The sequence below is a fragment of the Squalius cephalus genome (assembly GCF_949319135.1).
Source record: "Squalius cephalus genome assembly, chromosome: 21".
Classification (NCBI taxonomy): domain Eukaryota; kingdom Metazoa; phylum Chordata; class Actinopteri; order Cypriniformes; family Leuciscidae; genus Squalius; species Squalius cephalus.
Window position 1 is genome coordinate 16,877,865 of NC_137142.1, and position 27,295 is coordinate 16,905,159.

Below are 27,295 nucleotides of genomic sequence, written 5' to 3' on the forward strand. Positions count from 1 at the left end.
CCATGTGATCAGTGACTGACAACTTCCTTCCCTTTCATTCTTCTGTGATGATTGGAGAAGAAAGTAGAACAAAATATCTAAGGATAAACAAAGCATCCCCAACATGGACTTGTCTCTCAAACAAACCAGAAGGCCTGCGTCAATGTGACGCGTTGCGAATACAAAACAGGATAGATATTGGACCTACACTGATCTCTGCCAATTTAGGCACACTCACAAACTACCAAATCACTACAAAACCATCCATAGCTCCTCAACATCACTCAAAAAATTCTAAAGCAATTTTTATTGAACCTTCACCCATCAAAAATATGATTTGTTAGTGAGTGATCTTTTATAAACTTTCATAAACATTAATTAAGATTATTATCTATGAAATGAGAAATGGTTAGCAGCAGTGTGTGACAGTGAAACAGCCTGTAGCTCTCCTGTGTCATGCAATGTCATTACAGAGGATATTGCAGTTGTCATATGTTGTCTTTTATTATGTATGTGTGTGTGTGTGTATGTGTATGTGTATGTGTGTGTGTGTGTGTAGGCTACCTTAGCTATAGCTAAGTAATAGAAAGTAAGTTCAACTATAGGGCCAGTTCTTTTAGATGTAGCCATTTACAGTGCTGTAGCAGTTATGTAAATGCATATAATAGACAGTAAAGAAAATATGAGCTAGAGTACAATTAGACCTCAGGTTTTGCTGGTGTATGCAAGTATGTGCCTTCCTCTTATAACTGGAGAAATACTGCCATCTACAGGACATGAACTTCACCTGTTTAAACCACCGAAACAAAAGTAATAATAATAATAATATCGAAGTGTCGTTCAATAATAAAAGCTAAAAACAAACTTCACAATAATATATTAACTTAACATACAACTGTAACCCTAACAAAACTAATACACTAACTTAACATTCAACTGTAACCCTAACAAAACTGATACACTTATACATAGACGTGAACAGGTGAATGAGGGGCCCTTTTTCTGAATAAAATGGTACAGTCCAATTTCTTAGATTGTACCCGGAAATGCTGCAGTCACCTATAATCTCCAGGGCTCAGGTACAGCAGGTAAACAGGTATTAATTAAAATTGTAGTGGTTCTACAATGATTATAAATTCTATATTTTGGGGGGGGGATTATCTTTTCTTTTATCTACCCAACACAGATGTAAAAAAGGAATTGAAAGTCATCACATTTTTCATAACGGTTTTGCACTGCATGTACCGCTGTGAAGTCTCTAAATATTCATGAGCCATTCCTGTTCAGTGATAGGTTTTCAAAGGACGTGACAGAATTCATCAGCCAATCGTTGGACGTTTAGCACCATAACACAATTCATATTCATTAGGAAAGTATTTGGCATTGGTTACCAAACAATGTTAACTTTTGTCAGTATATTATTCATGAGATAAACCCTCACTGAACTTGTGAGTCTGCCAGCAACAAACCTATTTTGCTTAAAGTTTATATTCTTATCTCTGGTAGATACAGTAGGCTACGTTACCTGTTGAAGTGGAGAGAAATGAGTAAGTTACAGTCGAACTCTACAGTAGGTGTTACCTGCCTGCGCTAACAGGTAGCCTAGGTGTCTAGGGAAGCACACAGTTATGATATAATACTCGTGAAGCAGGTAAAGTGTCCTGTCACCGATGACCCATGGCGTCTGTGCGTGTGGCGGTGCGGGTCCGTCCTTTGAGCCAAAGGTTAGTCCTGTCCGAATGCTCAAAATCAACATAAGCTATACTGTATTAGATAACATTATAAACGTTGGTCTGGTATCTAACGTACAGATTTCATTTAACTTACTGGCACAACATGGCAACTAATCATTATGTTTTAGACGATTAAACGCGTCTGACAAAACTGCACAAGTATTCATGTGTCTATTTAATAAATCTCTCTCAATAAACTGTTTTCCATTAGAGAGCATGTCTCACTTTATTATTATTTGATATCATACAAGGTTTGCTGTTTTGACAATAATATTTTCATATTTGTCTATCCGTCTGTTTATCTTCCTCTCTCAGGGAGAAGGACCTTTCAGCCAAAGTCATTATACATGTGAATGGACATAAAATCTCTGTCCTTAACACAAAGGTATCTCATTCAGTTGATATTTAACATATGTTTGTTTATGTGCATTGGTTACAAAATTAACCAGTGTCAAAAATCAATCTTACCTATACCTGTTTAAAATGTATAATATTTTTTTAAATATTCTACTCTAGGCCTATAATTATGGTTTAGCTATTGTAGAGATTATTATTAAACTATTTGGCATAAATGAACAACACAATGTATGTGTTAGAAATGTCCTAATTAGGGTCAAATTAATTGTAATGTCCAAATATCACCTTTTATTGACACTAGTTGCAGCAGGTCAGCAAGTGTTTTATGCTTTGTAGGAGACTGGAGAACCGTTTGGAGAGAGAGGAAAGTCTTTCTCATATGATTTCTCTTATGATTCAATGAACAGCACAAGTCCAAACTTTGTGACCCAAGAAAAGGTACAAACTCCACTGCAATTGTCATGTGACCAGTAGTAATAATCATAGAAGTGTTCCAGCGCCCATAGAACTAGCTGTTTTTACGAGTCGTTTACTGTAGATGTCAAGGTCTGTTTTTCAGTGTCATTCATTTCAAGTGGAAGCATGAACAATATAAATGCCTAACTTTGATAATGTTTTTGATAATATCTGATCTGCTATTGTACATATACTAGCTGAGCTGTAACCACAGGCTTTGAAACCAGTAAGATCTCGTCAGTGAATAAAAATCCCAAATTATTATTGTTTTTTTTTTTTTTTATAGCAGATAGAGATTCCAAGAATACGTGCTACAAATAGTAACTCTGTAGCTCATTTGTCATTTCAGATATTCAAAGATCTTGGTACCGATGTCCTGCAAGCTGCTTTTGAGGGCTACAATGCATGCGTTTTTGCTTACGGCCAGACAGGCTCAGGAAAGTCCTACACCATGATGGGCAACGCCGTAAGCTTCACATCTCATTACTGTCTCCCTCTCAAGTGTAATTTCAAAACCTACAAATCACAGCTAATAACACACTCTCGCTCTTCAGAAGATGGCAGATGCACACACTACTCCAGTGGCTGCAGAGCCTCTATTTCACTGCATGCTTGTCATGAGTAATCAGAAAATGTGAAAAGGGCAGCATATGAAGAACACATAATTATAATGGGTATCGGTCTGTCGTCCGAGAGACTCGTTCAGATTTGTACTGATGATAATTATTCTATTCTGTCTGATATCCCCTCTTTGTTGTGGGTAGTAATTAAAAGCCGCCTTTGCAGATCAGAGGGGAAAATAGTGTGGAGACTTTATGGAGTTCTTATTTATTCAGAGCGCTGTTGAAAAGTGCAGATTGAAGAAATAGTCGAGAAAGAGAGCTGAAATCAAACTGTGTGGACGTCTGAAGGGCAAAAGCATCAATTCTTTGTCCTAAAATTTGTGTTATGCTATAATATTAGATTTTTTTTTATCTTTTAAAGATGATGATGTTGGAATTATTTCACCTATTCTAGCTTAATTTACAAAACTGTAGACAATAAGTTACATTAATGCCACATAAATCACATGCTTCACTTTCACATGATTCTTTTTACTCCAGGTTTTTATTGCACAATGTCACGTCATTGCTTGTCCTTCTTAAATTGTACTAAATGTCTAATGTACATTCTAACAATACTTATTATTTCTGCCCTTGGTCAAGCTTAGCGCTGTCTTCGCAGCTTATTTGGTTTATTGACATTATATTGGCCAGTGTATATGTTCCATGCTGTTTTTAGAATATATATCTTTTTCAATACATGTGCAACCTAACCACATTTAGCTCACACATTTATTTATTTATTTATTTCAAAGACGGTGTCTTGCCTGATAAAATAGTTTTCCAGGAGTTTTCATTTACTCACCCATATGCCATTCTTGACTTCTATGGCTTTCTTTCTTCTGTGAAACTCAAAAGAAGATATTTTGACATTTTCTTTGTCCATACAATGAAAGTCACTGGGGTCCAAAATGCATTGAATGGACAAAAGCTGTTGAAACATTCTTCAAAATATATGAACATTCTTCATAACACATGGGTTATCCCTTATGGGGTTCAAACCTGCGATATCTTTCAGTCTATTTCCTCAACCACCTGACTACATTTAACAGCTAACTGAGCTGAATTTTCTAATTTCCTTCTTTCAGGGTGATTATGGACTGATTCCACGGATCTGTGAGGGGCTGTTCCACCACATCAGCGGAGTGTTGCAAAGAGATAAGGCATCATTTCACATGGAGGTCAGGTATGAGCGCAATATTTCTTGGTAATGGCATAACCATTGCTGCGGGAATAGTGCCAAAGAAGTGAGTAACATAAGTAATTCCGACGTGTCGAGACCTACATACATGACCACAGTTGTCAACGGCCATCATTTACTCCATGGTGGTTTATTGTAGGATAATGAACCCATCAAAATCCCAGGGAGAAGGACAGACAGATTACAGTGTGTTCATTCTGGCAGCTTGTCCTTTCTTATGGGCATTGTAAGATAGCAGGACTCTAATTACGACCAGATGATCAGGAAGGTCAGTGTTCAGCCTCTGTCTGCTTCCGCCTCAAGCAGTTATCATAGTGGCGTCTTGATAACAGCCCACGCGGTAGATTAGATGAGAGAGATGAGAGAGACAGAAAGTGAGACCAGGGGTGTGACTAGACTAGGCTTGCTGTGGGCAAGTAATATAACCGGTGTTGCATCACCTTGTTGTCACACGTCGATTAACCGGTGGGAAAATTTCCTCAACGTCACGTCCCTAGACTAGACCTAATACATGTTATTTTAAACATCATAGATATACTGGCTGTCACAGTTCAATTACACACTGAACATGTTTATTCACTGCTGTTAAAAAATTTGGGGTTGGTAAGGTTAATATAAATGTACAAACAGTAAATAAATACAGTAAAAACAGTAATATTGTGAAATATTATATTACAATATTGGTAACACGTTAGTTTAGGGTCCAATTCTTACTATTAATTAGTTGCTTATTAGCATGCATATTACTAGATAAAATATTGGCTGTTTATTAATACTTATAAAGCACATATTAATGCCTTATTTTGCATGATTATATTCTACATCTCTTAATCCTACACAATACCTAAACTCAACAACTACCTTAATTAACTTAACTATTAATAAGCAGTAATTAGAAAGTTGTAGTTAATAGTTAGTTAGTAGTGAGAATTGGACCTCTAAAAACCTCTAAGATTTGGACATCTAAAATTTGACCACAATATATTTTTAACACAATATACTTTTCTATTTTAATTCTATTTTAAAATGGAATTTTCAGCAGCTATTACTCCAGTCTTCAGTGTCACTTGATCCATCAGAAATGATTCTGAAATGCTGATTTGGTGCTTGAAGAACATTTCTTATTATTATCAATGTTGATTACTTGATATTTTTAATGAAAACGTGATACTTCTTTTCAGGATTTGTTGGTGAATAAGAAGTTCAAAAGGACAGCAAGGATTTATTTGTAATAGAAATTTGTAAAATTATAAATGTCACTTTTTTTTCCCCTTGATGGATAAAAGTGTTCATTTCTTTTAAAAAAGACAAAATGTTCAGACTCAAAACTATTAAACAGCAGTGTTGGTCTGTTAAATTGGCAGTAGGTTAGTAGGTTAGAGCTAATAAAGTCCATAATGAAATTTATTCAGCTATGTAGTATCCCAGAGGCCATATTTTCTGTTGCATGTTGCAAAATATTGACTGTTTTCATCTACAGTACATTTCAATGGAAGCTCTTTGCTTGTGCAGACTTCTGGATGTGTAATAAGTTTAATAAAGGAAGCTACTGAGTCATGTCTTTTGCTTGTGGTATAAATGATGTCTTAAATTACAGTTATTGTGTATTAAATTGATTGCCATTGCAGTTAGGATTGCTGCAGTAGAAAAAATAAATATCGGTTACTGAAACCCAATAGCCCAGTCACACCCCTGAGTGAGACCTGTCTTTATCAATTGAAAAAAAACCTGGTTGATACTTTACCCATGGCTTCTCTTGCATGCGACTGTAGTGTCTAAAGAGGTTTTTGTAGTTTAACTACCTGGATTCCCTCCTTTAAACAGTGCTCATTCACAGGGGACGGTTCTAGCAGTAGAGGCATTCAAAATGTCTGACTGTCACATTTTAATTAGTTCACTGTTGGTTTGTACTGAGCTCGAACTGATACTGTCTCTCTCTCTCTCCCTCCAGCTTCATTAGGAGATGAAGAGGGACCAATCTGTCTTTCATTTCAGGAGCCTGTTTAAACATTCACATTTCTCAGACAGCTCGAAATAGGTTTATCGTCTTTTGGGGTTTTATTTCTTTTCTGACTGGCGAGACTTTCTCCCCCTCACCCACACGATTGCTGTAATATGCAGCAGTATATAACAACAGAGCTTATTCAGATTTAGGGAAAATGTGTAGCCTCTAATTCCTTGTCAAGTCGCTGTGTTCCATCAAGCCAGCATTTTCGATAATTTTATTCATGTACAATGAGATTCAAACAGCGGCAGGTAATTGATTTGAGTTTTCCAGGCAATTGCTTCACGAGTGATTTAGTCAAAACAAAGGAAATTTAATAAGCTAGCAAATGAGCTATTAAACCAAAATATAAACTAAACCAGTGGTATTTAGCAAAACTGCTGGAATGTGGCTCATTTAAAACCAGACTAATCTAGACTGAGTCACTGTTGAAGTTTTTGTGGCAGCAAAATTTCATCTCATTATATCCTAAAATAGGAGCTAATGTTTCAAGAGCAATCTATCACTGCTTTGTTCTTGTCTTTGATGCTTTGTGCTTCCAGCTACTTTGAAATCTACAATGAGCGAGTTCGAGACCTCCTTCCCAGCACAGAGACACAAGGCTGTGAGCTGAGAGTAAGAGAACATCCTAAAGATGGAGCATATGTGGAGGGTAAAATGACTTCAGAAACAACACCTCACATCATGATGATTGAAAACTGGCTCACTTTTTAATGTTACTTTACTGATTGCTTAAACAACGTTATCAGAAATCCAGTAAAAACAGTTGTTTATGTTTCTCTTGTGTCCTGTATATGTCTAGCCCTCTCCAGACACCATGTGCAGAGCTATACTGAGGTTGGCCAGCTAATACACGAGGGCAACAGGAGGCGTGCCACTGCCAGCACAGGCATGAACCATGTCAGCAGCCGATCCCACGCTATCTTCACCATTCGCTTCATCAAGGTCACAAGTCCATTTACCCTCTGCTGAATGCCATCTGCCTCTTTGTTTGTACATTTGTGCAGATAGCCTTCGCAGCTTGAAGTTATCATCTCCCTGTTTGTATTATCCACTGAGCTTTCTACATTTTCTGTGTATGTTGGGGAGGTCTGGGTAATGATACACAGATGTTAATGTGTCAATGGCTATGTTTTGGAATACTAGATTACTGCTTTTTGGACAGTATTTCATATATTAAATAATAGATGGCTATTTATAATCAGGAAAAGTTAATCAGTAGGCATTATTCCACAAGAAATGTATTTGATGTTTTGAGTGGCTTCTATGTGATCTGAAAATAGATATTTTTATTTTTTATTCTGTTTTCATTTTAACAGATTGATATTCCTTCCAGTTTATCTATCACACTGGATATAGAGTAGTATGATAGTATGCTGCTCCATTTTTTTCTCTATATTTTGTCAATATTCTGTGTGTCTTCTTAGTTTTTCCATGTTATGAGACTTCTATTTTAAACTCAACAGGGTTCTGTTGGTTATAAGTTGGCTCTGTTGGTTATAATCCAGCTCTTTTAATAAATTCATAATAATTTCAGAACCTTCAGGGGATAGGATGTCATGCAGCATTAAGCATTTCCAATCTTACTTTCCTGTGTTCAATCAAGTGTTTTAGCTTGTTTCTTTTCCCTGTTGCATTATGGTTCTACGTTATGAATTTCGGACTGAGAAATATCTGACTATCGTCTACCATAATATGTCCTTATAGGCCATGTTTGATGCAGAGTTACCGTGTGAGACGGTGAGTAAGGTACACCTGGTTGACCTAGCAGGAAGTGAAAGAGCTGATGCCACACAGGCTACTGGCATTAGGTTGAAGGAAGGCGCCAACATCAATAGATCTCTGGTTACTCTGGGCATCGTCATTTCCACTTTAGGTAAACCAACAATCAAAGAATACGTATCAGCTTAAAGTTTCAAGCACTCTGACTGACATGTTTATGAGGTTGTTCAGTGGATATTCTTTGTTATTTCTGTTGTCACAGCTGATCTGTCCATTGGTGGTGGAATAAAAAGGAAACAAAACTTTGTTCCATATCGAGACTCTGCGCTTACCTGGCTCCTAAAGGACAGTCTTGGTGGGAACTCCAAAACCATCATGATAGCCAGTATGTCAGAGGTCACACGTATCACTGTGGTCATAGTTCTACGCACCATCAAGCTTCTCCAAACACGCAAGATTTTGTTATGCAATTTATTTTGCGAAACGTTCATGCTGCTCTTTTCCATACAACAAAAGGGAAGTTTTGGCTGTTAAGCTCTAAAAATCCACGAAAAAAGCCATTAGAAAAAGTGGCAGATTGAAATTAACATTCCATTGCAAGGAGATTTGAGCTAATCTCACCTTGATTATGTATTAAGGATTAATTTCCTTATATCTTTTTTGTCACTCTAGCCATCTCACCTGCTGACGTGAACTACAGCGAAACTTTGAACACTCTTCGTTATGCCAGCCGTGCCAAGAACATTTTAAACAAGCCCACTGTGAATGAGGACAGCAATGTAAAGATTATCAGAGAGCTGCGAGCTGAGATTGCCCGTCTGAAAGCGCTGCTGTCTGCAGGAAATCAGGTGATTTAAGTTCGACTTCATCCTCCTCAGACATCACAGGCTGAATTTCAATTAGTATATTATCAGTATTAAATGGTAATCCAAGATTAGCTTAAAGAAATTAAAAAATCAGAATTGAGATCTCTTCAATATCTCTGTTTCTCTTAGACTGCAACGAGATGGAGTCTCCAGCTTCTCATATCTCTCATAAGACAGAGTAGGGTCTTAGTCTCTTCTTGAGTTTTTGAATGATGGCTCAAACTTTACTCAGATTTTGACAAAAGTTAGAGATTTCAGTATGTACCTTTTGAATTTATCAACGAGTAATTGTTTTTGTTTATTTTTCTTTATCCTAAGCAATTTTAAGAGATCAGTTTTACCTAATTAATTTAACACATTCTCCTGAGCTATGAAAGCAAACTTTAAGCAATATCTTTTTCCTCTGGAAGGATTAGTGCCTCCCAAATCATATCACTGAAATTATAATGTCAAAATGGCCTGGACTACATACTGTTGCAAAGTCTGCATGCTTTTTGGGATAATATTGCTCACAGCCTTTTATGGTATGGAAAGTTGCACAGACGTTTTATGCAGTATTAAAATGTAATACTGGCACATACACAGAAGTACCTACTTTTGTACAGCCTTTGTTTTGTTTCTCAGTGGTCACATGACTTAAATACTTCAGTCTTCCTCCTTACAGATGGTGTCATTTGAGCAGCCTTTAGGGTCGAGTGTGGAGGAGAGGCTTCATCAGGAAGAAGCCAGAGTAAGTGTCTCAATTTCACTGCACATCCTCAGACTACTTGAGCAGATCTTCTGGTGATTAAAAGTTGGGTAAAACCGAGCACAGCAGCCGATCACTCCTTGATTTCCCCACCGCTCATGGCTGTTTAAGTATGATGCATGCTGATTTAGGGAGATAATTAAAGCCTTTATGCTAGAGGAGGTCAGCAGCAGCATTGTTGTTTTTATTTTAATTTTATGTTATGCTGCACTTTAGTCTTCCTCTTAGGTTTGGATGTAAATATGCATGACTTGCAACTGGGATTTTAGAGTGCTGTATTTATCCCAACACTCAGAATGCTGTTTTCTGTCCCATTTATTGTGATGAAAGAATGTGGCAGCTGCACAATAAGCATTTTATTTTTTCTGTATCTGTATTTTCTCTTATAGAAATAATCCAAAGTATCTCTCTTTTCTTTCTCAGGTTCAGGAGCTGACAAAACAGTGGGCTAGTCGTTGGAAAGAAATCCATAATATTCTTAGGGTTGGTATCTTGCATACACTTATGACTTAATATACCTTTACATTTTCCTTTCAAACATGAATTTCAGGAAATGGTGGTGAAATTAATTGTCATATCCCAGTGAGTGTCGGGGTTATCAGGATTGTTCACCCGAATTATTTTCCTAATTACTCACCTTCCTGTATTCAATTTTTTTTTAAATGTGCATATACACCATAAAAATGTAAAATATATACCTGCAGTCGAACAGGTGTTATAATTTGATGTTACTCAGCTCTCACAGCTTGTTTGCTTCTTACTCAGAATCCCCCGTAGTTGCAAGAGCACAGCATCAATTCTACCTCTATATCTAATTTGTTCATCCACAGTGATCTGAGAAAGATTGCAGTGAATCCAGTCTCCTCTTCTCTGCACCCTTCTGTGTAAACTGTGGCAGTCAGTGAAGTAGTCTGCTTGTGAGGAGGAAAAACAATATCACTTTAGCTCTGTGCGTCACTCTAGCTCCATGTGCTGCTAAATAGAGAGGAAGACATTGCTGGTTAGTCACCTAAATAACCTCCTTCTCTGCCACACACACATAGATTTCTAATTCCTGATAGCAGAGTTTTTCTTTATCTTATACCTTGTGTCTTTTCAACTGTGCAGCGAATATGGGTCAAATAGTCTGTAATTCCTTGGTTTATTTGACATTTAAATATTCTGCTGCTGGTTTGAGCTTGTAGCACATTTAAGAGAGGTAGTGCTCCTACAGGAATGTAGGCTTTCAGTCAGGAAAATGTCATCTCTAGTTCTTAGAACTCATTCAGGGTAGATGCACTATTTAATATGATGTGAATGACAATATAGAAGTTTAGCCTATTTAATGTGTTGTATTGTGCAGTCGTATACATTGATGTCGTTCAGCTTCACCTTGAACTATGGAGTTTACCATGACTTAGGACCATAGTGTCTTATCTATCAAAAATGCCTTTATATAAACTGTAAGAATTAGTTTGTGAACCCTTTCAAATTATTTTGATTCCTCCATAAAATCTGATATGATCTTATAATAATCTGCTAAAAACTAATGACACTCAAAGTTTTCATGCTTTTATTTAATAAACTGAGTAATCATTCACAGTGCGGGCTGGAAAAGTAGATTCTCCTTTAGTATAAAAACTCCTCCATATAATATTACCATAAACAGTTGCATAAGCAGTAATTAAACCATTTCACCTTTGTACACCTAAACAAATCATGTGCCACTGATCTGTTTTTTTCCTCTGGTAAAATAGTGTTTTGATGATGATGTGATATGTGGTTTGGGAAGGTTTGATGGGTCGATCCCCGTGAGAAGTTATTACCACCTTGCCCTTGAACAAAGCACTTAACCCCAGGTTGCTCCAGTGGGATTGTCTTGTAATAGACTCATGGCGCTGTATATGTCAAAAGTTGTGGAAACGTAACTGGCCCTGGTTGTGTGGAAATAAACAGTTTGCTTCTTCTAAAAAATAACACACTTAACAGCAGCTGATAGATTTCCCTCCGACAGGTGGCAGTGTTGCGCTTGAGAAGCGCAGTGGTTTTGCAACGTTTATGCCTTCGGCCGGTTGTGTTTGATGGTGCTCTGTGTAGCAGCCTGTGGTGTTGTAAATGGAGGTTTTCAGACTGTAGCAGGAGTCTGGGGTCAATTTCAGGCCACAAGCTGGAACTGTCAGAATGCCACAGCATAAGCTCATTGGTATGAGAGACTATTACCTCGGTCTTGCTCCTGCACGTAAATGTTTGTGAAAGCGGATAGGGAAATGGGGAAATAGTCTGTGATGAAGGAGGCGAGATATGCTTTCGTTTTTTCTCTCTCATTTTTTTGTCTTTTGCGTCACATCACCTCCCTCCCTGTCTCATTTCCACACATACACACCCAAATCTATGAAGCGGAGAGCAAAACGGAGATGGCAGATGGTCACGCATACTCTCAGAGCTTTTAGCTGCTCATCTGCTCCAGTCCAGGCAGAAAGACACGAGCCACAAAGGGCCAAATAGCCCAGACCTCTATTTAGCTATTACTCACTTCCTGCCATGCCAGCATGCCAACTGCCTCTCTGACCATCCTGCTTTTATCCAATCGAATTCAGTGTGCACGTGTTGGGGGTGACAGAAAGTTGAGGAAATATCCTGGCCTCGTCAAGCCACCTAACAGCATGGGGATGAGCCGTTGATGCATCAGCTGAATTTAATTGCAGATAATTACTTCAAATAGCACTTCGCCAGGGCTGTTTTCTCAAAACCCCAACATAATGAGCGTCTTCGCCTCTCAACTGCTTATTCTTCGCCACCTTTTTCAAGTGCTTTGGCATCTTTTTTGATGGGAAAGTGTTGTAGTGAGAAAGAGACAGCCCACAAAGAGACGAACAAAGGCACAAGTCTCAAAGCTCATTTTTATTTTGGTCCGCCTCTGAGGTTGACTGAGAAACAGAAGATTTAACAATGCAACGCGGTTTTGCGAACTCCAAAAGGCAGATGGCTGTTTATGGCTGTTATTTTTTCCTTGCAATGGCAAGCGATTGCATATTAAGCATCTGTTGTCTTGTGTGAATGTCGTATTATATTAGTGGCAGACAATAAAACACAAGTAAATGAACAATACATAATATTAAAGTATCAAGATCAATTAAGATTCAAATAGTATTTTTGATAACACTTCAGGGTCCAATTCCACTATTAACTAGTTGCATATTAGCATGCATATTACTGGGATATTGGCTGTTTATTGTTACTTATAAAGCACATATTAATGCCTTATTCTGCATGACCATATTCTACATCTCTTAATCCTACACAATAACTAAACTCAACAACTACCTTACTAACTATTAATAAGCAGTAATTAGGTGTTTATTGAGGCAAAAGTCATAGTTAAAGCTACACTGTGTACGACTTTTCTCCCTTATAGTGGTGAAATTGTATATGACTACCAACTGAATATTACTTTCTAACCCCTCCCATTCCGAGGGCGTTTTAAAGCAGCATTCAGTAGTTTCGGGATTTCTTCGCTGTATTCTCGCTTTTTGCTCGCAGGTTTCTCTCTAGAGCTCCCCCCACAGCTTCGGAATAGATATTTGACAACACTGTTGTAAAAACTTGTTGGCGATTCTCAGACACCAGAGGCTAGTAGATCAATGACATCAAAGCAGATGGGACATTCTTTAAAACATCTTCTTCATTCGGGTTCGAACAGCGTGAGGGAGCGCAATAATGACAGCATTTTAGCAGATTTCTTTTGGCCGTAAAGCAATTGTTTACATCGCGAGACCTGATATCACGCGATACTTCTTGACGCGGCGGCCCGCCGGCCCAAAGTTGCAAGTGCGTATTTTTCGCTCACGGGCACCAGGGGAAACGACCACCATTCAACCCAAAATAAGTAATATAACCATTCCAATGACTCCGAAGCTGTTCAGTTAAGGTAAAAAAGTTACTTAGTTCACCTTTAACTCCTACGGTGGCCGTATTATTTCAAATCTGCCGCGAGTAATCTCCACCTCGCATTCGTCACGGTGCCACTGTGTGTAAAAACACGAAAGGCGAAGCTTGAATTTACAGGTATGTCCCTCTTTGGCTAATGTATTTTCAAGATGGAGGCGCAACATGGCTTCCGCCATTCGAGCGACTCGCTCGTATGTATTCTGAATGGCAGATTCTACGCTTACGAGAATACTTGATTAGTTGGTAGAAGTAATTACACATTAATGAGCACATATAATTTTGAAAGAACAAAGTGTTTTTTGCTAAGAATCAACTTAAAAAATTACACTGTGTAGCTTTAATAGTGAGTATTAAACCCTAAACTAAAGTGTGACCAAATTTGTATATTTATATTTAAAAAAAAAGAAGTAAATGTGAGTTGCTCTTGTCCAGAGGTGTTCTGATTGTTTTGAATGTGTGGTTACTAGGTTATTGAGACTCTGATATTCTGGTCCCTCCCTTCTTTAGGGCAAGTGTATAAGATGTTTTTGACAACTAAGATTGTCACATGCCTCTCTCAAATAAAGTATTGTTGATGTCCTTAGCACAAGTAGGACAAGCTATGTGCCAAAGTTTAGTACTTAGGGTACTAGGGTTAAGGGTTTGTTCAAATCCCTTTGAGAAATTGAAATAGTGATGCTTGCCCAATATGATGTAACACATTTTATAAATGTATGTTTTTAAAGTATTAGAAAATGTTGTCATATTACATGTCATTCATTTGAATCAGTTCAGTGTCTTTTTGAACATGCAAGGTGAAAAGGTTGAACCAAAAGATGGCACTGTAGCACTTTGATGTTTCTTGTTCCTCCACTTGGACTTGAAGCAATGAAATAAACAGAAGAAAGTCTACCCGTGGTTTATATTTAATTTTCAAACTATTTAGATTACTATGTCATCCAGCCACCATAAAAACTGCTTTAATGATGTTGAAGTCAACATGTGGCAGAGTGAAGGGAGGGGGTTTGTGCAGCAGATGATTAAAATGGCTTCTCTTGGTGAAGAAATATTAACAGAGATTATGCATTCCGTGCTTTGCGGTTTCTCTTCCTCAATCACTCTAATGTCTGCAGTGGCCACCCAGCGTGTGTATATGCACAGTTGGAACAATGGCCGTACATAATGGTCAAATGTATGTTCTCAGAGTGATGGACATGGAAATACGTCAATGTAATAAGGATCCTTTCTGTGAACGAAATGCCTTTTGTGGATTTGTGGGTTTGTTCATGTTATTAAGGGGATAGGATGGCCACTGACTAAATTATATTGTAGTATGCCAAATATTTATCTAAAAAGAAACTAAAACTAAGCTTAAATTAAACACAAACATTCAGTTTAGGGGATAACTGGATATCATATTGTATGTAAATTTAAAAGGGACAGTTCACCCAATATTAAAGTGTTAGTATGTTTGAAGAAGATTTTTTGAAGAGCATTGACATCAAAACAACATTTAACCTCATTGACTTCCATTCTATGGACAAAAAAACCCAAAAACAAACCCTCAGTCATTTTTCATAGTATGTTCTGTTTTGTTCCACAGAGGAAAGAAGTAACATTGACAGAATATTCATTGTTTGATGAACTGTCCTTTAAGTTGATTGTGTCTCATGGGGATCCAACTACAAAAAATACAAGTCCAGTTTACACCATATAACTAACTCTGTGTTGTATTTACAAAATGACTTTAATCTCCTAAAGCTCTCAGTCAATCAAATTGTTGTTCATGTTGATAGTGACCCTGACCAGGGAGTGCTAAGCAGAAAGGAAAGCTGGCGGTCTGTCTCTAGTGAGTGCAAGACCTCTGAACACATGCCAAAGGTTGATGAAGTGTTTCAGAGCATGTTGCCTTATAGTACATGAAATCAATAGAAAAGCTGGCCGAAACTAGAAATCCTTTGCGTCAGGGTTATAGTATTATAGTTATTAGAACTAAAACAATAGATAAAAAACATTTTTGTTACTGAAGTAAGTAGCTGAAAAAAAAAAAAAAACTTAAACAGCAGTAAGTAATCTTACCTTGATGTACTAAAACTGAAAAAAGCTAATAAATGGCAAAAACATTACACAAAATTACTATAACTTCAACAAAAATAAAAATTGATTTAAAAAAAAAAGTGTATCTCAATACTAGTGCAAATCAGGGGTATATAACAAGTTAATTCAAGAAGCCCAGACCATTGAGGCTCATTGCAAGAAAATGCTACGGTCCTTAATTAAGAGATTTTGATTAGTCACATATGGCGGGATTAATCTCAGAGCATCCAGTGATCTAATTAATATGGCCATGTTGTAATTCTTTTCTTCACTGTTCGGTTGGGGTTCCAGTTGCTAGCTTGCTAACAGCACATGGTGTGGTCTCAGAGGGTGTAATGAACGGAATGAACAGGATGCTAACAGACATGCAAACAAGTGATGTGTGTCCACAAGATGGATACTTGTCTCTATGTGACAAACGAACAGCAAGGACACAAGATGTGCAAGCAGTCTGGACCTCTGAATGTGTTTAATGAACTAGCTAAAGCTATTCCACTTGTCTTTTGATGAGCGTAATTGCTTCTTGAATTCTTGCTTCTACATTTGATGAATAAAAAGGCATCACATTTCACAGATATCTTTTTGATCAAACTTTTATCCCTTTGAAATGAACTATTAAGAGTTATTTGAGAATAAAAGGCCAGCTGTTAATATCCCTTACTTAACCAGAAGTGAGACTTTCTTCAGAAAGGTCACCACTAAGAATAGTTTTACATCAGCTTATATGTTGCAGCTTGGACAGAGAGTTGATCTATCAGTATAGATGGATAGACTATCTATTCATCTTGAGATTTTATATATTGTAATAGATGGTAGTTTTATTTGAGCTCATAAAATCCCTATTTCAGTGTTCACTCTCTTTCAGCAAGCTCAGGGTTAACTCTGTTGATGTGAGTTGATTCGCTACTTCGCAGGAGTAAATTGATGCTTTTAGAGAGTGACGGCAATTCTCTGGCTCTGGAACGTAAACAGAATCTTAATTCGCTTTTTGAGGCAGATTTGGAATGCAAAGTTATGCAGCTGCGCCATTGTAGATTGGTTACAGGGGTGGGAGGGGACAGTGGTTAATAAGGAGATGTGGTTGAATAGTGGACTCTCAGAGAGAAAGAAAGTGAGTGTGAGGGGAGAGTGTGTGAGGGAGGGAATTTTCTTCTGTCCAGTGGCTGTCCCAGTCTTCGGCAGCTGGCGAGGTGATGTGCCCTCGTCGCATTTGTTAATTTAGGAGTGCTCATACAGAACTGAAGGGAATAGGAGGATTGATGACAGATATAGCAGCCTAACCGGGGCAGTTTATCTTCCAGTCGATTGTGCCATTTGTTTTCATTTAGAAAAAAAAGATGCATCAACTCCCTGGAGCCACACACACACACACACACACACACAATAACACAAGAATAACACAAGCACTTATTCTCATCTTGGCTCTGAAAGAGTATTTATTTATATATTAACTTAAATGTCTTTCTGTCCTCCTCCCACCCTTCCTATTTCTCTGAATTATTATTTTTTCCTCTCGCTTCTTTATCACTTTCAGTGTTTATTAAAATCCACCCTTAATTATCCATAACAACCTTTTAATTGCGGTGTTGTGATTGCAACACATTCTTTTTTTTTTTTTTTTTTCAGCCTTGGATAGGTGTGAAATGCCTTCAGATAATAAAATTGGATGGACAGGAACAACAAATGGCAGTAATTAAGCGTTCCTTTAATGAGTTCTGCGAATGTCCACCTGATAAAATGAATATATAATGTAGTGTTTCTTCAGTGGATGTCACATCAATCTGAGAACCATATCAAGCCGTGAAAAGAAAAAGGAACATAAGCTTTCATTGGTGAATCCGCAGTTGGCCAACATGCACCTCAGTACATATTAGTATCTCGGTCTATGTGAAGGCAAGGCAAGTGTCAATATGAATATTGCTCATATTCAGGGTAGTCAGGGATTTGAACAGACTGCTAATGCTGAGTATTAAACTTCAGCTCATAACCCGTCTCGTTTGTGATGCATACATAAATGATACCCCAGATCATGTGGCTTGTTGAACAGAGTTGTGTTGTTACTTTTCTTAGTGAACAGATTATAAAACAGGTGGGAAAATCTCAGATTTGAAGAAGGGATCTGAGTCATATTTAGGGACCACAATAAAATAAAGATTTGTGAAAAGTCTTGGCTACTATCTAAATTCCACCAGAACATCAATCGCAACAACTTAGCTACCGTCTAAAACTTATTTCGTAGCAACTGCATGGTAATGCACCTCAGTATCCTAGCATCATGACAGCTGTTTTTGCATGGGTTAGCATTATTCATGCAAGTCATTCCTTGTTATCGTCCTTGTGTGTAGACCTCATACACCAGAGAAACCAGATTTTGTGTTTAAATGTCTGTTTTTGCGGTAGCTCAGCATTTTTCTATGACATCGCTGTTGAAGAGTAATTAGCTGGTGAAGTGGATTTACTTGTAGTTAACAAAAGTTATCATGGGCATTGGAATTTTTGAAGCGGATGTCATAATAATGTCAGTAGACTGTAGTGTTGTCACGATACTGGAATTTCTAGCTTTGATACGATACCTTTAAAAATATCGATATTCGGTACCATTTTCGATACCACGTGGAAAACTGCCATATATACTGCCATACAGATAATTTGTTATCGCATAATATTTGGATCATTTATCATTTGACTTAATAATTTTGTTGTAATAGCTTACACACAGCACAGGGAAGCTTTATTTGAATCGTTGAACTACATATACAAAAAAAAAGACAAGTAAACAGTCGGTAATAAAATAAGAACAAATAACCAACAGGGTCTAACAGTATATTCAGGTAGAATACTACAGAAATCAAATGTAAGCAATCAAATGTAAAATAACACTGGATAGTTTTCATTGTAAAAAAAATGCTTACAATTAAAGCTATAAAATCTTGCCTTCATGTTGTGGAAATACAAACCGGAAGAACGAACGCAATGAGCACAGTGCTGAAAAGGGGCGGGGCTACATTTAAGATCTGTACTGCCATACCACCCCCTGCTTTTTCCTGTCCTCTCTCTTTCTCTGTCGTTTTTATAGTCGGTGCACCATTTTGCAGTTCTTATCCTCTCTTGATCTCTCAACCCATATATTTTAAGAGCTCCTTTTAATCTTCACCCAGTGCATCTGCCTTGTTTTCAGACCACATTGCCTCAAATTGAAGTCTTGGGCACCAAAACCACCTTTAATTTGCCAAGAGAGTGAAATAAATTAGAGGTTTTATGATCTCAGCCAGATCTCATTTGCTGTAGAAGTTTAGAGTGCATGTAATTGTACACACACCATTTTTTAAAAAGTTCTCGGGGGCAGAAGGTACCCTGCTCCAAGGCTAGCTCTCTCTCTCTCTCTCTCTCTCTCTCTCTCTCTCTCTCTCTCTCTCTCTCTCTCTCTCTCTCTCTCTCTCTCTCTCTCTCTCTCTCTCTCTCTCTCTCTCTCTCTCTCTCTCTCTCTCTCTCTCTCTCTCTCTCTCTCTCTCTCTCTCTCTCTCTCTCTCTCTCTCTCTCTCTCTCTCTCTCTCTCTCTCAATCTAATGAAGTCTTGGAAGAATTCATTTAATTAAGTGTGGAGAGAAGACCCTCCACACAATCGATGCTTCTCCCTCTTCGTTAGGAGAAAAGGATTTCGCTCCATTCGCTGCTGTCAATGAGGTGGAAATAGACGCATTGCTTTCTAGCCTGAAGAGGCAGAGAATGAGAGGAATGGAAGATGAGGGGGAAGAAGGCCACATTTGTTAAGGGAAAAAAAAAAAAACCGGTGCTGGTAAGGTTATTGTCATGCAGGGTGGTTGTGTAAACGCAAGAAGAAGAAGATGAATGCAATAAGGTAATATTTAATAAATCCTACGGGTATTTCGAACAGGAACAGAGCGACATACAACACATCCACAATAGATGACACCTGACACCGAACTGAAACAGAACTGAACATATACTGTATACAGGTGATAATTATGGTGATTGATGATTGCATAGCTGAACATAATTAGTGTCCGTGAAAACAAATGAGTGACGAAGGCAGACGATGACGAGTCCAAACTAACGTGATTGTGACAGTTATTTGATCGTTTCAAGGTGTCTAATAGGAACAATTTCAATTCTCACATTGTTTTTGAGAGAAATGGTAAATGAGTAAACACGTTTGAAACAATATGACTGAGTTAAATCACTTGCACACACACACACACAGGCAGAAGTTTAAAAGCAGTTCATTTGGTGCAATACAGAGTTCCTCAGAGAATGAAAGACATTTGTGTCCTCAGGTCAGTGAGCACAGTGAACCAAAGCACATTAACTTTCATTCTGTAGAGAGAACCTTTGGTGCTCCAGTCTCCAAATCTCTGAATTAATACCAACACTCTGCCCAAGTCCATGACTCCTTTCAAGACGTCCTCTGGCCCTCTCCTATTTTAAATGCATCCTCACGGACAGATTGGTATGCAAGCGTTTTTCTTTTTGTTGTGCTGCTTCAGTATGCGCAGGGCATCCGAAGGTCTTTTCTCATTGTTCAGTCATGTGGGTTGTTGTCATTATTTCTTTTCTCGTATTGGAAACAGACGCGTGTTCCCCGGTGAAAGCACACATTATTCAAAGCAGAGTACTTATTTGATGAGGCATGACACTTTCTACTATTTTAGTGATGTTTGCATACGATGTGGATGGCATAGAAATGTTTCAAAGTAAGATAGACCATGAGAAAATATAGGAATACACAAAATATTTTTTTTGAAGTTATACAATAACTTGAAGTGTATACATTCCTAAAATACACTATAATACATGAATCACGTCCAACCAATTACACCCCTTTTCCTTAAAAGCTGAATTGTTTGGTATCCCTGCAGAAAAAAAAAAAAAAACAGCATATGATGTTCTTGGATGCTGACATGCTGGTCACAAGGTTACTTAACTATAGCACTACCAAACTAGCACTAACCAGAAAAAAAAAAAACACAGAGCGGAAATTCATACTGCTCTAAGCTTGTCTTTTCACCAAGGGTTTTTACGAATGTAGTATGTCTAGGATTTGCATCCTGAAAATGAACATTCTAAATCCTGCATACCGAATTTATTTAATATGTGCCTCGCCAATGTGATAATCGCTCCCTTGGAACCAACATTCTCAAAGTAGCTGATGCATTAATCTTTATAGACTATCTGCGTGCACCATCACAGATGTCACTTGGCCTTTGAAGAATATGTGTGCTTTGATGGCACTCATGAACATGGAAGTGCCTCCCATCTCTGTGAAGAATGAAATAAGAGGAGTAGCATGGACACGTGCTACCATATTTAAGAAAAAAAGACGCCCCGCACAGCAGAATAATTTTTCTGCTTCTCATTACCGTTCTGTGAAGGGCTGTTCAAATGCCATTAAATACATATTTATATGTGTCCCCCTCTCTCCAATCCAACTCCAATTGATTTTTCCTGGGAATATTGATTTAACTGTGACTTTTAAAGTTTAAGATAGGGAATGTTGGTGTTGGACTGTAATGATTTTTAATTAAAACATCAACGCTGTGTTATATCACAGTATTAATCATAAGCCATGCATAGAATAGTGACAATTTCAACATTTTTCACATGGATCTATGAATTCCTCGTCTTTAGTGGGCAAGGCCTGCATTCAAATCATATTTTGTAGCCAGATATGTCAAAAAGATGGTCTTTTATTTATTCTGTATAGCATTATTTTTTAATCTAATTTGCATTTTTCTATCATCTTACTGGATTGTTGTTGCTAAGGATGCACCCCCCAAGTCTTTATACATTAGCAGTGTCACTCCTCAAATACCAAGCGTCTTTTAGTAGTCTTATTTTCTGAACACGTAATGTATTGGTTGTTGTAATGTGTCCTTGTTTTAACAAGGTTCAACAACACGTCTCTGAGATGGGGTTTGGTTGAATTTCCTTTTACAAACTTTGAGAGTTTGAGATGGACCCATAGTGATCTAAAAGATTTATGGTGTTTTCTTCTCATTTTCACATCGCTCCCTCTCTCCCAGCATCCCCATTCCCCCAACCTTTCGACATATAGCCAAAGCCAGATATTATTCTGCTTGGCCTTGGGGCATGAAGACAAAGTCATAAACAACACACACACTGTTTCCTCTGCTCGGATGCTTTACAATTAAATGTCTGTCATTTCAGATTTATGCATTGGTCCCGCTTCTTTAAACATATTTTAGAGTTTTTTTCTTTTTTCTTTCTGATGGTTTAGCTCATCATCTTTCTTGCCAACCCCCATCCATCTCATCTCATCTCATCTCTTTTTCTCTGTTTTCTTTTATGATTCTTATCTAGGAAGATACAGTAGCTCTCAGAAAAGAGGGTATTGGTGTAGTTCTTGATTCCCAAATGCCCTATTTAATCTGCATTGATGAAGATCTACTCAGCACAGGGGTTGTTCTCTATCATTTAAAGGTAGGCAGCACCTCTTCATAACGTAGAGCCAACATGTACTGTACAGTTGAACTCTTCTCCCATTGATGTGATGTTGTGACATTTTTTTGTCAAAAACTAGAGTATTGGTTGAATCGATATTTGCTGTTATGGGGTTTCTAAACATCCCCCTGTTCTGCGGTTTAGGAAGGTAAAACTTCAGCTGGGATTGGAGGAACCGAGCCAGAGCAGGATATAGGTTTGTATTCTGTCCGCATCGATTTTGTTCCTGACAGGAAGCTGTCGGCAATGTCAGACCCTTTTTCATTTTGAGCTTTCTCTGTTTTGCAGTTCTCCACGGTGAAGCTCTTCAGAGGGAACACTGTGTGTTTGAGAACCAGAGAGGAGCGGTCACACTCGTGCCGTTACCAGGAGCCAGATGTGCAATCAATGGGGTGGAGGTGACCCAGCCATACCTTCTGACCCAGGGTAATAAACTGTTAAGTCTCATTTTTGTAGGATCTGTGACAAACCATTGCAGTTCATGCTTTATTTTTTACTAGTTAAAAGGGTGTTGTTAGGCATATATCATTCAGTATTATCAATATTATCGACTTTTCCATTTAAAGTCTGAATTTTTGTTTTTTGAAAGAAGTCTATTATGCTCACAAAGATTTATTTGAACAATATATATCGTAAAACTGTAATATTTTGAAATATTATTACAATTTTATATAACTGTTTTTTTGTTTGTTTTTTTTTCTATATTTTAAAATTTAATTTATTCCTATGGTCAGCAAAGCTGAGTTTTCAACAGTCATTACTCCAGTCTTTAGAGTCACATGATCCTTCAGAAATAATTTTTAATATGCTGATTTGTTGCTCAATAAACATTTCTTAGTCAAGTCACCTTTATTTATATACAATACAAATTGTTTCAAAGCAGCTTTTCAGTTATAACAGGAAAATAATGCATTTCGGCTGTTGTTCAGCTGAAGTCAGTACAGTGTTGATTCAGTTACATTGTAAAGATCATCAATTATTAAATTAGTTCATTTCATATATAAAGCAGTTCTGCAAAAAATTATGTCATCGTCCAGCTCAGTTCAGTTCTCATATAACAGCATCAGTTCAGTCTGATCAATAATATTGTTGAATATTAAGCGTCCCCAACTAAGTAAAGCCAGAGGCGACAGCGGCAACTGTTATTATCAATGTTCAAAACAGTTGTGCTGCTTAATATTTTGTGGAAACCATGATTTAAAAAAAATCAGGATTCTTTGATGAATAGAAAGTACAAAAAAAACAAACATTTATTTTATATATTTAAAAAAATAAAAGTAACAATGTACATAACAGTATGAGTTTTTACTGTCACTTATGATAATTTAAATGCATTCTTGTTGAAAATTGTATATAACAATAAGTGCTCCTGCCAAGTAATACAGTAGTATACCCTGGCTGTAGGCTGTTTATGTACACCATGTGAGTCAAAGACACAACACAGTGGCTAATTAATATAAAATTCAGTACATGCAGTATATGGGTACAGATTTGTCTATTAGCTATTTACAGCAGCTTTGAATTGGAGTCATCCAATCAGATTTGATGTCATACCTTAACTGTACAAGCAAACAAATATAGAAAATATGAATCATGTCAAACTCTGGTTTTAACTGGAATTCAAAGAAGCTCTTTGAGTATGTCTGCGTCTTGCCACTTCAGATCTCCTCTCTACATTCCTAGGCCCGTGGAGTGCAACAGTCCCGCCCTACTGCTTCTATCCTTGTACATGTCCACCAGCATGACTCTCATCTCAGAGTGAGACTCGTGGCACTTCCAGAACAGCCTAACATGACTGAGGTTAAGACTCTGGCGGACAAAGCACCCGACCCGCAGTTAATTGGCTGATGAAACAGATAGAGTGCAGAGGGGTTTTGAAGTGCATGTGTGGGATTAACCTTTCAAAGAGGGTAAAACCTCCAGAATTCAGACAAAACAGGCTAGATCTATTCTGGGTGTAAGATTAAAAAAAAAAAAAAAAAAGAGAGAGAGAGAGAGAGAGAGAAGCCAACTAAAAAGGAGGAGACTCACAAGAGAGTGGGAAAACCATGCTAGTCTCCTTTTCACAAATTTCAATTTGCCAATGTTCCCCTCTTTAGACACGGTGGCATCTGAAGCCATTTCCTTTGAACAAATGATAGTAATTTCCACAGCAACCATGGCCCAAATCCATCTGATGCAGGCTTTTCAAGGGCTTTGTCACCCCTTGGATGTCATTAATAGAGGCAAGATTAGTTTTTTTTCTCTCCAAAAAAAGGGAGGAGAGAAAGAGAGAAATGGGCATCTGCTCGGAAACCCATCATTCTCACAATCCCCAGAGAAAGTTGTGTTTCAGTAACGTTATGCATAAAGTGTTTACTAGAAAAGGAAAGAGACAGGTTGGCCACATGTTCAGGATTGTCTATTTTCCCGTCTATCTGTCATCATTTGTTTTTGCCAGATTGCTTATATTTAGTTTTTATTGTAAATGTATACAGTTATTTACCATATAAGAGCATTGTTGGGTAAACTGTGTCGGTATATTGTTTAACAGATATTGCTTATTGCTGCATTTTTCACCATTAATGTTTATATTTCTGTTTGTCAGGTGTGAACATACAACTTGGAAAGGCCACCATGTTCCATTTCAATCATCCTCAAGAAGCAGCCCAACTCCGGGAGAAACGCAAGGTGGGGGGGAAATCATTCTCTTTTGAAGCTATTGTGAAAAATTATGTATTTAAAACGCTGCTGGATAAAGGGTGAGCACAATTACCAACTTATGTTCAAAAATGCAAGTCATCAGAAACTGCTCTCAGTTGTAATTGCTATGCCAGTTGGCTGTGTGCTTCTCCATGCAAGGTAGAACAGGAGCTTTCTTCTTCAAAGAGGCACATATACACTTCCCTCAAGCTAAAATTATGAATCCCTCTTGGTATGTTTGCAAAGTACCAGTTCTCTTTTTTTTTCTTTTTTTCTTTTACACCTTTTTTCTTCATTTCCTCAGAGAGGTAAAGTAATTGTGCACCTCAGTGTCTTCTGATAAGAGCCACACATGTCTCTGTTGTTGGTTTGCGAGTATGCACCTTTCCTTCCTCTGTCTTACTTTCTCCTCAGCCTCTGACACTCTCTCTAACTTTCCCTCCCTCTCTCTGTCTCTCACTGCTGTGACAGGTAATTAAATATTTCCTGACTGTTAAGTCTCTCATTGTAAAGTTAGACAGCAGCTGTTTCCTCTTCTGTGCATGGAGATTACAGCGCCTTCTCTCTGCGTGAACTATTCTTACGCTCACAAACAACTGTTAACTTGCCTCACGGAGCTCTCAGTGGCACCATTCAGTCATTTTTGTTGTGCGAAACTTAGTTTTTACTCAAACTGCTCATTTCCATATTACACAATGGCACATAATAGTTTGAAAATTGCTTGCATAAACTAAATTCATCTGAGTGTTGTTTCCATTGATATTTTGTCCCCAGGTGAATCTTACGACTTAAGATGATGTAAAACTTACCCTTTTTATCAATTTGGAATGGTTATTTGTCAGTGTAAATTATTAAGTGCCACGGTATAAGTTTTTCTCAATTTTAGTGGAAATACCACCTTACATGTCCAATATTCTGATCAGAGAGTGATATTTAAGACAATTGTTTGAAAATACAGCTTACTGTATATATATATATATATATATATATATATATATATATATATATATATATATATATATATATATATATATATATATATATATATATATGTATGTATATAATGTGTGTACAGTGCTATGCATAAGTTTAGACACCCATGCTAAAGTTGACTAAAAAGAGGAATAAAAAATCATCTTTTGGAAATTAAACTTAATGCCTTAATTTAAAAAATTAGGAAAAATCCAACCTTTAAGGACACCAATTTTCTTTGTGAATGAATAATGTATCGTAAATAAATAAATGTTCTTCCTTAAAATACAGGGTGCATAAGTTTGGACACTCCTATGTTAAATTCCCATAGAGGCAGGCAGATTTTTATTTTTAAAGGCCAGTTACTTCATGGATCCAGGATACTATGCATCCTGATAAAGTTCCCTTGGCCTTTGGAATTAAAATAGCCCCACATCATCACATAGCCTTCACCATACCTAGAGATTGGCATGGAGTACTTTCCATAAGATCATCTCTCAATGCAAATCAAAACCAGCTATTAGGCTAACTGAAATAAAACCATGCCAATCTCTAGGTATGGTGAAGGCTATGTGATGATGTGGGGCTATTTTAATTCCAAAGGCCAAGGGAACTTTATCAGGATGCATGGTATCCTGGATCCATGAAGTAACTGGCCTTTAAAAATAAAAATCTGCCTGCCTCTATGGGAATTTAACATAGGCGTGTCCAAACTTATGCACCCTGTATTTTAAGGAAGAACATTAGTTTATTTGCGATACATTATTCATTCACAAAGAAAATTGGTGTCCTTAAAGGTTGGATTTTTCCAAATTTTTTAAATTAAGGCATTAAGTTTAATTTCCAAAAGATGATTTTTTATTCCTCTTTTTAGTCAACTTTAGCATGGGTGTCTAAACTTATGCATAGCACTGTATATATATTAATCATTTGAAAACAAAGTTGCACAATTAATGTACATAAGGTGCTTCTTAGAACATATTAGACCGATTCAGATGTCTAAACTTAAAGGGATAGTTCACTTTGAAATAAAATTTTGGTATGTTTTAGCTTACCTCAAGGGCATCCAAGATGTAGGTGTCTTTTTTTCCGCAGTAGTTTCAATTTTGATATTTTTAGGTCAAACCTTTCTTGTCTGTCAGTCATTTCATGCAGGTCTATGGTCACTGTCTCAAAGAGCATGCACAAAGTCCAAATTAAAACAATTCCCCATCGTCCAAATTAAACAATTCCCCATCGTAAGTACACATTGACGGCCTAAGACACGAAACGAGCGGTTTGTGTGAGAAAACGAACAGTATTTATATCGTTGTTATCTCTTGAACACAGCCGCGTCCAAATGATCTGAGGGCGCGGGCGGGTATAGATATATACACTAGACGTCGCCTTGGCTACTGCAGTTCATTGGAACGAAACCGTAGCCAAGCGACATCCCTTTAATCATTCGTCATTTCTGAACCAGTATGACTTTCTATCTTGAGTAAAACCC

At 37.5% G+C, this 27,295-nt stretch overlaps 1 protein-coding gene across 4 annotated transcripts in view; it reads left to right on the forward strand.

Annotated features, from left to right (window-relative positions):
• Positions 1–1,394: 1,394 nt before the first annotated feature.
• kif16bb (kinesin family member 16Bb) overlaps positions 1,395–27,295 on the forward strand; it is a 37,243-nt gene continuing 11,342 nt past the window's right edge. For 2 of the 4 annotated variants that reach the window (XM_079856264.1, XM_079856265.1), the window contains exons 1-16: positions 1,395–1,703; positions 2,028–2,097; positions 2,406–2,507; positions 2,875–2,991; positions 4,216–4,313; positions 6,876–6,985; positions 7,136–7,278; positions 8,041–8,209; positions 8,318–8,440; positions 8,728–8,903; positions 9,586–9,651; positions 10,093–10,152; positions 22,012–22,131; positions 22,297–22,348; positions 22,441–22,578; positions 24,740–24,822. In XM_079856264.1, coding sequence (XP_079712390.1) covers positions 1,657–1,703; positions 2,028–2,097; positions 2,406–2,507; positions 2,875–2,991; positions 4,216–4,313; positions 6,876–6,985; positions 7,136–7,278; positions 8,041–8,209; positions 8,318–8,440; positions 8,728–8,903; positions 9,586–9,651; positions 10,093–10,152; positions 22,012–22,131; positions 22,297–22,348; positions 22,441–22,578; positions 24,740–24,822 — 1,674 coding nt within the window. In that variant the 5' untranslated portion in view covers positions 1,395–1,656. The remainder of the gene's footprint in view (positions 1,704–2,027; positions 2,098–2,405; positions 2,508–2,874; positions 2,992–4,215; positions 4,314–6,875; positions 6,986–7,135; positions 7,279–8,040; positions 8,210–8,317; positions 8,441–8,727; positions 8,904–9,585; positions 9,652–10,092; positions 10,153–22,011; positions 22,132–22,296; positions 22,349–22,440; positions 22,579–24,739; positions 24,823–27,295) is intronic. The other 2 variants (XM_079856263.1, XM_079856262.1) reach the window with 2 other exon arrangements.